The sequence below is a fragment of the Panicum virgatum genome, chromosome 2N (assembly GCF_016808335.1).
Source record: "Panicum virgatum strain AP13 chromosome 2N, P.virgatum_v5, whole genome shotgun sequence".
In the NCBI taxonomy this organism is placed as follows: Eukaryota; Viridiplantae; Streptophyta; class Magnoliopsida; order Poales; family Poaceae; genus Panicum; species Panicum virgatum.
Window position 1 is genome coordinate 45,823,644 of NC_053146.1, and position 12,980 is coordinate 45,836,623.

Consider the following 12,980-nt stretch of genomic DNA (forward strand, 5'->3'; position numbering starts at 1 on the left):
GGCTTAGGGTTAGGATTTGTTTCCCGGCGGCGGTGTCGCGGCGGCGTGTTCGTGGAATAAGGTCCTCCCCAATTCGTCCTCGCCCCGTTGGTGCTCTACTCCGGCGCCGACGGCGAGCCTGTGGAGGTAGGTCTCCCTTGCTCGGAGATTTGTATAGGAGTCGGTCGGTGGCGGCGCGTCGTCCTCGGTGGCGGCGCGTCGTCCTCGCTGGCGGCGGCTGCTATCGATCTCGTGTTGTCCAGGTGCGGTGGAGGCTGCGGGTGCTGCGGTTGTCAGGAGGATGGATCGAGCTCGAGCGTCCCGGGGCGGCGGCCGTCGTCTTCGGCGAGCTTGGATCCATGGCCGAGGGTGCTCGGGGTGTGTCCCCGACCGATGGACGAACAACATTGGCTTCAGCTCGTCCCTGCTGGCGGGTGTCTTCTGCGGTTTGCCAAAGCCTGCGTGCGATGGAGCTCCTTTCGGCCTCGGGGTCACCGGCGGCGTACGGCGCTGGCGTCCGGCGGTGGCGGTGGGGATTTATTCCTCGGCCTGGAAAGGGTCTAGGGACCTTTTTGTAATTTCTATTTTGCTAGTGACCCTTTCTGTTAGTAGGATGGAGCAGTTGTCCTCTGTATTTCTGTACGGTGTGCTTGTATGTGTATGTTTTCCTTAGCTTAAATACAGGTATGCATGATAAAAAAAAGAAAATAACAGCAGGCTACAACATTATTTCTGTAAGTCTATTGTCTTGCTTTCAATTCCGTTTAAGTCAGAAAATAATAACTCATGGAAACAGGCAAGACTGAAAAACTTCAAAGTATCCTACCTTAGAGCAACTTCAATAGATTGATTTTCTTTTTTCCTCTTTCTCATCTTATAGGGGAATCCCCCATCACAATTTTAGTTTATTGGGGAGATGTGCTCCAGTAGATTGATTTTTCCCTTTCCCCTTTAATTCATGAGTGGCTAGGATCTTCTCATGTATGTGGATCTTGTGGCTAGGAAAGAATGGATAGAAAGAGAGAAGGTGAAATTCCCCTTTAAAAAGGGAATAGGGGAGGGAAATAAAAGGGAATGGGGAAAATGGAAAAGGGAAAATCAATCTGTTGGAACTAAATTTTTTCTTCTAAATCCCCTTTATGGCTAAAGTGGAAAGAGGAAAGGGAAAATCAATCTATTGGAGTTGCTCTTATGCTCAAAATATCAGTGAAAATTGTTGCTACTTAGTTGAAAAATAGAAAAAATAACTCTTGGTATGCGTGAGATTTGTTTCATACTCCCTTGGTCCTGTAATATAAAGCATTCTATCGATTTAATAAATTATGACGCATGTACCCTCCAAGAGCTTTTAGTTTACCAGCTATAATTAAAGTTGTTCCTAAAATTAAGCAGCAGAAAAAGCAATTAAAAAAAGGTAAGTATGCGATTAGGAGTAAAGGACAACTAAATGATTCCTTTTTTAAACTCCTAGAACGTCTTATATTTGGGTACAAGTTTTGAATCCTTCAATACCTTATATTACAGGATGGAGGTAGTATGTTTGTTAGAGAAGTTGCAACTATGCCTATATAAAGTCAGCATGAATAGTCAAGGATGCAGCGGTACGATCCTATAGAACAGATCGTGTTCAAGTAAGGTCGTAGGCAGCATGAATAGTGCCTTGACAACCGGCAAATTATTGGCATTAGCTGTCACTAGAAAGAGAAGAAAAATTTTCTGTTTCTCAGTATCTTAGAGCTGTCAATAAAAAGAGGAGAAAGACTTCTCTGGCTCAGTATCTTAGTTTACTTTATTTATTTCTAATGTTGTCTTCAGCGTGTCATCATTTTATATTGACTTTGTTACTTCACACTGTGCTATTGTATTTAGCATGTTTGCAATTCTATTATTGCATTTTGCTTTCAGAACCTAATATTTGAAGTGTTCAGTGGTGCTGATGATCTGGACCAGGGCTAGGTAACGGTGACGCCTTGTTTTTTTTTTTGTGGGGGGTAAGATAACGGTGACTTCCTTGCCGCAAGTGGAAAAGTTTGAGGGATCTCCAGGAAGCCAGGAACTGGATGCTTAGTGCTTCAGAAGTAGGATTGTACTAAGATAAGACCTGTCCAGGATGTCAACATGTCATTATATCGTGTCTTGACTCTTACGCTAGCACATATCTTCCGTCCACTGTTAAAAACTAGAAGGGTTTAATTTGAATCCCTTATAGTTGCAAGAATGGCCCTTGGCTGAAATATGATAGATCCATGTCATTATTCATCATCTTTGAGTTAGCTGCAACAACAAACATGAAAAATCTCACTTATATTAATTTTCTTCTAAAGTAAACAGCAGATGCCCCATTTTCAGGATGGTTGATGCCGCCACCCGCCCCCTAAAGATGTATTTTCAGGGGCGGATTAAATGCTACAGTAGCCCCCTTCTTTTGCAGAAGCGGGGTACATTTGGACCCGTCATTGGAGAAAAAAAAATCGGACGTTGCTACAAATCGTTTCTGTAGTAGTGTGAGTAATGTTATCCAAAGTGATCAGTACTGTACGCAGAAGGTTTACTGCCTCCATTTCCGGAGCCCTCAGATCAGCCTGTTCTTCACAGTCTCTTGTAGAGGCCTTTTGCAGGTATGCTCTTAAGCATTGAATCGTTCTTTTCGACAGTTCGAGGGTAGTAACCCCATCATTCATCCGAATCCTCCCACATAAAAACAAACTCTAGGCATTTCCATAGCTTGGTAAATAATGTAGACTGAATCACTGAAATAATCAGTATATCCAAAAAGTTCATCAATTTGAGAAATAATTATTTCACTCATGAGATCTTTGAAAAAGGAAAACTGAACATAAACAATTCCATAAACTGCTTACAACCAACCCCAGGGATCCTCGTTACGTTCTTCTAGCCAACTCCCGTGACCACAAGTCCACAACAATGGATGGTTCACCTGCCAAACTAATTCCCAAATGTGCCACACACATAGGATGTGCCAAACTAAGCCCCACACGTTCCACACCTATAGGAGGCACAAGATGTGACGGAACCGCCAAATTAAAACTCTAAATTAAGCGTAACGGCCGTCATTTGAATACATCAGGCGCATTAGTTTAATGGTTTAATTTGGCGATCCTTTCTCAACCCACGGCCCGATCGAAACAACACCGGAAGTCCCACGCGAAGGCGTACGCAGATGGTACAAGCACGACAAAATACTTGAAAATATATAAGGATGACAACCGATAACGAGAGTTTTACTAATTGAGTTCAAAACACAAGCTCACGAAATTTACATAAATTACATAATTTACAAATTTACATAGCGTAGCCAAGCTCAAATGAAAGAGAAAACATACAACTACCTTACTTCACTGGTTCAGTTCTAACACCACCGGTCAGACCGGTTCGTCTCACCGGTCAGACCGGTGCTACCTGGCCCTACCAACCACCGGTCAGACCGGTCCACTGACCGGTCAGACCGGTCGAAACAAAACTGAGGGCTGCACACCCTGCCCTCAAGTGTGCAACCCGCCAAATCCCTAATCTAAGGGTCTCTATCCACCACTTCCCACCCCTCCGCATCTCTGCGGATGAATTTGACGCAGCAGGGGCAGAAATCAACGTCCGGGTGTCCTGTAACAAAAATTGGTGGCAACAAACCCTGAGCAACTAGTACTCAGCAAGACTTACCTGACCAGTGGGTATGACTTAGCCCACATACCTAGACATGCGAGGCTTTTGGCTGGTGGTTAATTTTACAGAACAAGCACTAGAAGTAAGTCCTTATTTTTCCAAGTTTTAGCTCCCAATTATATCAATAAATTGACTAACCATCTAGGATTTGCAAGGTTACAACAATCAAGGTGAGCAAATATTTATTAAATAATATCAGCCCTCATTGCATCTCATCTCATTCTTATTCCAATTCCTTTCTACAATGTGACCAAGAAATCAAGGCCCTCATAACCGCGAGACACGGCGAATCGATTCGATTTAACTTTGCAAGGTGGACCTAACAAACACGGCACGCAAAAGCCCCGTCGGACCCCACTCACCGACCTTTCCCCTCCCCGCCTCGAACTACAGAACCTGCCCCATCTACATATAGTCAGTCGAGCTCAACGTGAGACCACCTAAAATAAATACATGCATCCCAATTCTCTGCGACTACTCGACTCGCCCTAAGGGGTGGTGATGAAGTTCTGTACTTTCCAAGCGATGCAGTACTCGGCTTACCGGTTTCTACTACCTCCTACTCCCGGCATGCGGTTAGTACACTTTAATCCCCGATCAGCACAGCCGACAACGAAACGGTCCTTAATCAACACAGATGGGGCTACACCTTCCTCTATCCGGTCTCCCATCCCATACCTTCCATCTTGAATATAATAATTCATATATTGTAATATAAAGACATCCTATATCTCGCGAGTGACAGAATTATCACTCGACTTCTATCGAGCCCTATTAAGCATAGCAGTGCTAATGACCTATTCATACTAGTATGAGGCCCAGGAAAACCTAGGGATCATGCAACTAAGGTTTCAAATAATTAATAAACCTAATGCACAATTATTAGAGACATATATAGGTGTCATAATTTGAAATAGCAGGATGTGCACAGGGGCTTGCCTTGAATCTGCTGCTCAGCACTAGGGTGAGTTGGGCATTGGGCCGACTCCTCGCGAACCTCCTGCTGCGGGGCTTGCCCCTCGGGCTCCTGTGGCTCCGCAACCACTTCGTATACCACCTCCTCTGCCACGGCTGCTACACATATGCATATGATATGAGTTAATGCAAATACGATTTTATAATTACAATTAACCATCGACCGAGTACAACTACTAAAGATCTATCCCAATTGCTCTTGTCCACCCAAAATACCCAAAAACCCAGAGTATCCGGACACCTGCTCGGAGTATCCGGACTCCCAAGTCCGGAGTTTCCGGGTCTATACCCGGAGTTTCTCCCGGAGTGTTCCAATGTCCGGAGTATCCGGGCTTATTCCCGGAGTTTCCCCCAGAGTGTTCCAAATCCGGAGTATCCGGGCTTATACCCGGAGTCTCCGGGCTTCACACCATTTTCGCCCCAAAAACTGAAATCTTGATTTTGGCAAAACCAACCCACAAAATTTGAAACCCTTTCAGGCCCTAATAGAATGGTTCATAGGGATATGATTGACCCAAAAGAAATTGCTTTAAACACCCTAGATCGATCAATCCCTTTTTGCCCTAGATCTTAGTACCTTGAGCAAGCTCTTCTTGCAAGAAAACTCAAAAACGAAGCCACCCCATGGTGGAATACCTGGAGAAGATGATCCCCCATGCTGATTGGAGCTTCCTTGGTCTTGGGATTGATTTGGGATGGGGATTTTTGAGTTCTAGAGTTTGGGGAGAGAGAGAGGGCTCTTGAGGGAGTGAGAGTAACGAGTGAGAGTGAGAGTGAGCTGTGAGAGAGATGAGTTAGTTTTAATGGTTGTGGGGCCCAGATGGAAAAACTTAGATGACTTAGAAACTCCATGTCCGGAGTATCCGGGCCTACGGCCGGAGTATCCGGGCAGGGTGTTACAATCCTTCCCCCTAAAAGAAATCTCGTCCCGAGATTTAGGGTGAAAATGCCAATTTGAAAATAATGCGGAAAAATCATGTACCGTGGTGAGTTTGGAGCAATTCCGGACATTTTGACTGAACAAACTCCTTTGTTTCCCAGGTAGCTTCTCGTTCGGAGTGATTGCTCCATTGGACTTTGTAGAAATGGCTGATTTGATTCCGAGTAACCCGAGTCTTGTGATCCACAATTTTGATAGGATGCTCTGGATAAACAAGATCGGGCTCTAGTTGGAGACTCTCTGTATCAATCACCTCGGTGGGGACACGATGGCATTTCTTGAGCTGGGAGACATGGAAAATGTTGTGGACTGCTGATAATTGTGGGGGAAGATCCACACGATATGCCACCGGCCCACAACGCTCAATGATAGAAAAAGGCCCAACATAACGGGGTGCTAGCTTTCCCCGTACTCCGAACCGTTGGACACCCTTCATTGGAGACACCGGAAGGTAAATCTGATCACCAACTTCAAATATCAGAGGCCAGCGTCTCTTATCTGCATAACTCTTTTGGCGGGATTGAGCGGCTTTCAAATTTGCCTGTATAAGATGAACTTGGTCCTCAGCCTCGCAAACCATATCGGGCCCAAAGAAATTCCTTTCACCGGCTTCCGACCAGTTCAACGGAGTCCTACACCTCCGTCCATACAAGGCTGCAAAGGGTGCCATTTTGATACTTTCCTGATAGCTATTGTTGTAAGAGAATTCAGCGAGTGGCAGACACTCATCACATTTCTTACTATAAAAAAGCACACAGGCCCGCAACATATCTTTCAGAATACAGGAGTATCCGGGCAGGGTGTTACACAAGAGCTGAGCAGGCAAGAAATATTTGTCCCCTCCTATAGCTACTCGAATAATTTACAATTGCAACAGCTTTTCAGCTCAAAAACTTCTCATCTCTAACCGTGCGTCGACGTCGTAGTGGACCACGACGCGGCAAAGGAGGTGGGTGATGTTCCCAACCAATTCACACCCCGTAGATGGCTGAGAGCCTCCGCAGGACGGTCACCTTGAGCTCGAGGATGCTGATGTAGTCAGCCGTCCGCCGGAGCAGCATGTCCACATCGGCGTCCTGGGAGTCTGGGACGATCTTCTTCAGCTCCCTGAGCCTCCTGAGCACCATGTGCTGGAAGGGCCTCGTCGTCCTGCCCACTGGCGACGCCCCGCCGCGGCCTTTCTTCTTCCTCCCCACTGTGAACATGGCTTTCCTTCTCATTCGCCCCAGAGAACGAAGCCGCTCGGCTACAAACTTGAAACTTTTGTATGGTGTGTAGATCAGGATGTGCGGTGTATGACGCGGCAAGGGGACATTTATAGGTGAGAGAGGCGAAGGATATATTTTCACTTGGCCATGTGGGATGACCTTGGTTCTAACCAGTAGAGACTGATGAGTTGTCAGCCTGCAAGCATTGCTCTCACAAGGCATTGCATGGCTTGTTGCTGTGCTTGTCTGATATGCGTGGATAGATCAGGGGAAAACTATCTGGGGTTTATGTCCATGCTCCGAGCAATCTTTATTACTACTGATTGAAGGCTCTTTTCAAAGCACAAAAGCTTTAGGAGATCCTAGGTGGATAGTTTAAAAAATAGAGAAATTTTAGAAATAATAGTCATTCGACCTGTTATTTTTTCTAATAAATTACACACCTCTGCTATTATAAAAATAGACTACAACAACCCCTAAATATATATCTAATTACTCACCTCTGCCATTATAAAAACAATACAAATAACCCCCTAAATTTGCATATAAATTATCCAGTTATGTCATTATAAAAAAATTAAAGTAACCCCTAAATTTGAATCTAATTATATAATTATAATAAATGTTAAAGTGCACAAATATAATATTATAAATTATTATTTTTATTATTAATATATTATTTATATAAAAATACTATCTACGATACATGTCACCATGTATTCATATATGGTGGAAGAGATAAGAATATCAATTCAGAACAAATGGTTCAATTAAATATATATCAAACACACATGGAGGTACGGTGCAAAATAAAATTTATTGCAACTAGATAATGATAAATAAATATTTTAGAGTATGTGTTAGAATATTTAATAAATGAAAGGGGCATGAGATATATAATTATAATTAATTCTAATTAAGTTCGTGCAGAAGCGTAAGTTGATAGGCTAGTTTATTTCTAATGGATAGGCGTGATTCTTACATAAATGCAATTTGCTATTTGTCCTGTATCGTTGGAGCTGCGGCTCTCATTGGTTTGACGGTGAAAATAAATGCACAAACATGTGGTGCTGCTGAGCTTGATTTGCCCTGACGGTCGAACAACAGGGCGAGCTGTCCTTGCTCACCTGCAAGTAGGCGAGTTTAGGACAAATCCATTGTCCTATCCTAATCATAATCATAATCATCGAACGGTTAGCATTATTCGCAATGATTGCAGGAATTCCCATGTGATCTTTGCCAACTTGCGTTATGCTTATGCATGTAAACTGCAAGAAACTGCAACTGGTGGATGGTAATTAATCCTTCAATCCGGCCAGCTGGGGCCTTCACAAATCGAGAATGACATATCTTATTAGTGTGGGGAAGAACTCGATTATCCGTATACTACATCCTTTAATTTGTCGTCCCTTGGGCTGTCGATATATGTGCAAATAAACTAAACAAAATTTGTGTTGATTTGACTGAATGCTTAAAAAATCATAAAGCTGTGGCCATGCTTAATTGTGAATTGTTTTTTTTTTCTAGAACATGCTTGAGTACATATCCCTTGTTTAGTTGTATAATTCAAAATTCCAATTTTTTTCTCGGCACCTGCATGGAGACTTAAATCTAGACGAAATAAAAAATGCATTGCACAATTTGCCTGTAAATTGCGAGACGAATCTAATGAATCTAATTAGGCCGTAATTAGATGCTAAATTGCTACAATATTGCTACAGTAACAATCTCTAATGATGGATTAATTAGGCTCATTAGATTCGTCTCGCGATTTGCAGACGAGTTCTGTAATTAATTTTATGATTAGTCTATGTTAATACTTCAAATGTAGAAAGATTTATTTTCAAAAATTTTACACGAGTCAACTAAATAAGGCCATAGTTTTTTAGGACAATAATAAAGAAGATATATAATAGTTCTTAAGAGTTTGGGGCCATATATAAAAGGAAAGGGAACTGAGAGATTGATGGATTGAACTGGCCATTGGGGACACCACATGTGACCCATACATACATCTCAGCACTGCTCTGTTGCTGGAGACTAGAGAGGAACATGGGCTTGGATTGGAGCGAGGCACTGCTCGCAAAGCACACAAAGACAGACGCATGCAAATGCCTCTCTGCAATTCCATAATTAAACACGGCGGAACTACGTGGCGCGTGTAGCCACCACACGCGTCAGTTGTGCGGTACAGATCTGTGGAAATTCTTTTTTCCAGTCGGATTCGAGGATATAATCCTTTTCAATCCGGGTGATGCATGCATGTTTGTGACGAAATAAAGCTGCGCAGTCTGAAGCTGAGAGAAATAACCTACTATATCGACCAGAAACGACGACCTCTCTGCTGCATCTCCCTTTTAATTTGGTTGTAGATAAAGAGATTACCATGCGGCCGGGCATGGGCGGAGCATGTAGGGTGTCAGATTAGAGCAGACAACTGCGGCGTGCGAATGACAACTCGATCGGGCTCGGATCGATCGGTCGAATCCTTCTGCAAACAAGATGCGCGCAAAAGGCTGCTGGCTCGCTGCTCGTAGCCCTTGGAGCCGCTGGGGAGCCATACTACTATTACTAAGAGTGTGTTTAGTTCGCGATTTTTTTTGAATTCGGCTACTGTAACATTTTTATTTTTATTTGGTAATTAGTGTCCAATCATAGACTAATTAGATTCAAAAGATTCATCTCATCATTTACAGCTAAGTTGTATAATTAGTTGTTTTTTTAAATTACATTTAATGCTCCATGCATATGTCAAAAAATTCGATGTGACGAGGAATCTTGAAAATTTTTGGAACTAAACATGCCTAATAGGTCGTCGGCCGCCATGCATCGCGCAACAAACGCACGAGCCCGCCGACGACCGATCTCCGGTGCTGCTGATCTTGATTGACGGATGGATCGATCATCGCCGTTGCACTTGCACATGAGGAAGTTAATTACCCGATCGACGGCTACGATCACGCGGCTCAGTTCAACTTGCATATGCTGATGAGTGTAGGTGTAGCTTCACTTCACACCCGTTCGATATGTCAGCTGACGGCATCTATGTGGGCAGTGAACCTCCTGTGATACTCATCCGCCAGAGGTAGGTTGAAGAGGGTGGGGACTGTCGACCCAATAAGGGAGGCGGGGCATGGGCCACCGCCAGCTGCGCATGCAGGGAGCCGGCTCGGGTCGTCGATCGGCCGGACGCGGAGGGGAGCCGGGGAGGAACAGGGCGCGCGTCCGGCCAGCCGGGCGCGCGCTGCCCCGGCCTCGCATATATGTGCGCGGCGTCGCCGTCGCCGTCGCCGTCGCCGTCGCCGTCGCCGTCGCCGTCGCCCAGTGGGCAGCACTTAAGCCGGCCTGCACGTGCGCGCCCCGGGCCCGTGCACGCCCATGTGCACCCTTCCTCTAGCTCGTTTGATGATCGAGCGAGCTCATGCGGTGCGGACGTGCCGCCGGTCGATGGATCCCAAGTACAGTGCCATCCAGCCCGTAATCGATCGATTGGGCATGCGTGCACTGGCGCTGGTACGAGTATATATATAGTGACCCCTGCTGACTGCGTGCTAACCACACATTGATGAGTAGTGAACTAGTGATCGATCATGATGACAGCACGGGGGTGTTTGGATGGGTGATTAAACTTTAGTCACTATGACATCGGACGATGTTTGGACACCTATTATGAGTATTAATAAATATAGGCTAATCACGAACCTAATTGAATAAATGGAGTGTTGCCGCAAAATTCGGAACGATAAATTTTTGCGGAGCATGGCACGCTAAGGCCTAGAAAGCTCTGCTTTTCTTCAGTGCAGACCCTGCTTACGAGGTTCATGCCATACCAGTCAATTTTGTAACTGATAAGCAAAAAAATTTGATCAATAATTAACAGGAAACCTTGTTGTTCCGAATAATTTCATACAGTGCGATATTGAACATGCACTCCGATATGCCAACAAGATCATTGGCTATTTGGTATTCGGGCTAAACGTCCATTTAAACAGACTAAATGGTGATTGAATGGGTAAACAGCTGATTAAACGGACATGGTAAAACTATTGTGTAGCATTAACATGGGTGTTATCGCCATAAATTAACAGGGTTAATTAATGGGCCGCGAGCGAATTAGGCTTAAAGCAGGAATCAAAGAAGGCTTGTGAATCGGCTCCTGCGTGAGCATTTGAGCCGTGTGGGCCATGTATCTTTAAAGATTTAATTCAGTTTGATCAGAGATAGAGTCCGATATGGACACATTAGTTTATATTGTTTTCCAAGTCTCCGGACTATAAATATGTACCCTATGATATTTGTAAAAAAACGCCATCACGTTTCGCAAACAACAACTCTCGGCGCACTGCCACCCCTAATTTTAGGGTTTCATCCAAGTAAGCGTCATGCTGCCCTGATCGCTTCTTGCGATCAGGGCAGCGTTGTTTTTATTTTTACCTTGGTATTACTCGTACTGAAGCGTTTTTTATGGCGAGTAGTGCTAGTTATCCTGATGTTTGTAGCATGGCTTCTAGTAGATCTATCATGCTTTGGTTGTTTATCATCTACGAACATCATGTCATCTCTGCGCGATCATGTTTTAATCTTATACTAATTCTTGGAATTAGTCGCGTAGAGATGACACCCTGCTTCTTTTTTATCTAGTAGATCTAATCTGTTATGGTTTGTTCTTATATTTAAGAATCGGCGTAATATCTGCTAGGTTAGGCCTTGCAAACGGGTTGGATGATCCAGTGATGTATTAGATGCTTTGCCTTAGTCTTAACAGGGAATTGATCCGGAAATCGGCTTTCGCTTATTCTTAGGCCTCTATTCTGGTTAAGGTTTAGTTATTTATTACGCTCATTAGGCCCAATTACGTGTAGGATGTTCCGATCTAGCAGTGAAATTTTTACCGTCGTGGATTAGATTTGCTAGATTCAATTGAAGCAGCTTTACAGTTATTTGCTTTATTCATTACCATCTGGATATGTAGATCCAATCTGACACCGGGACTCGATCGGCTCTTTAAAGCCGATGCAAGAGTCGTCCCGGGGAGCCGACCACGGCTCGGACTAATGTTTACACATGTCTGTGCTTGTAGGCAATTCGTCGCAAGCACGTTGTAGGTCAAGTGGCACGCCTTGCGTCTTAGAAAGCCGCGGCGTGTGCCAGGATTGCGGGCCGTTGACGAGGGAGCAGTGTCTGCCAGCGCCCCGGCGACCTCCCGGCTCTTCGTGTTGCCTGTTGCTACTCGCCGGCGGGTTTTGACCGACAACAATGGGTTAAACGACCATGTACACGAAACACATCTTGCTTGTTAAACTCAATCTACCATCACCATTAGTCAGACGAGACTTAACCGAGACAACGCTGACAACCAGGGTGATAAATTAAATAAGACTTCCTGATGAATCTAACTATAAAAGAGTTTATTCTTGACTCGTAACTGTGGTCAGCTGAGATAGCCGCTTGATAACTCGAATCATAACAGGTCGAATCGAATCAACAAGTTTAACCCAACCGTACCATTCAAAGATCAGATATAACCGAGGCAGTATGAGATGGTAAGACAAGATTGATTATGAAAAGGTGCATGATTTGATCAATTTAATATAAAATAAAGATCACTAATTCTATCGGCTATCGTGAATCTGCAAGAAGTGTTAAGCAGACAGCTGATAGATCTCTCAACGTTGGATATAACTTGTGAAATCTAATAAAAACTAATAAAAGATCGAACCTAACGAGATAATCTTATGAGCAATTAAAAGAAATTGATAACTGGTAGATAAACTAAATAAAATTATAGCGATGCGTCCGTAATTAAAGCTTAGCAAATATGATAAGACGATGCTTACAAACAAATCGGAGGTTGGACCTACCGATGCAGCCCATTCACCGAAGAAGTCAGCCAAATTCTACTCTACTCCTACTCCTACTCCTAGGATTTTAGCGTGACATTGAAAAAAGATGTCATGAAGTCGAAAGAAGATGTATACTGATTGATGATTTTTTTTTTACAAAATCCAAGGTCTGTTATTTATAGCCTAAAGTTACAACTCCTAACTTAATATGGCTCGATAAAATTTGACCGAAAAGAATAACTAAATAAAGGCTTTCTAAAAGTAATCGGACTCTCCTAAATTTTCTGATGACGTTAACCTCTTTGTCGGAGTCATGCCCAGCCGCTGTGTTGCCTTTGACTAGTCCCTTGACTG

At 43.8% G+C, this 12,980-nt stretch overlaps 1 protein-coding gene across 1 annotated transcript; it reads right to left on the reverse strand.

Moving 5' to 3' along the window:
- Positions 1–6,276: 6,276 nt before the first annotated feature.
- LOC120658853 lies at positions 6,277–6,922 on the reverse strand. The gene has a single exon (XM_039937003.1). It carries the CDS (start codon positions 6,793–6,795, stop codon positions 6,547–6,549), a length of 249 nt encoding a protein of 82 aa, XP_039792937.1. The 5' UTR covers positions 6,796–6,922; the 3' UTR covers positions 6,277–6,546.
- Positions 6,923–12,980: the final 6,058 nt, after the last annotated feature.

Coding starts and splice junctions, on each gene's coding strand:
- LOC120658853 (XM_039937003.1), bottom strand. CDS start 6,795: ATGAGAAGGAAAGCCATGTTCACAGTGGGGAGGAAGAAGAAAGGCCGC.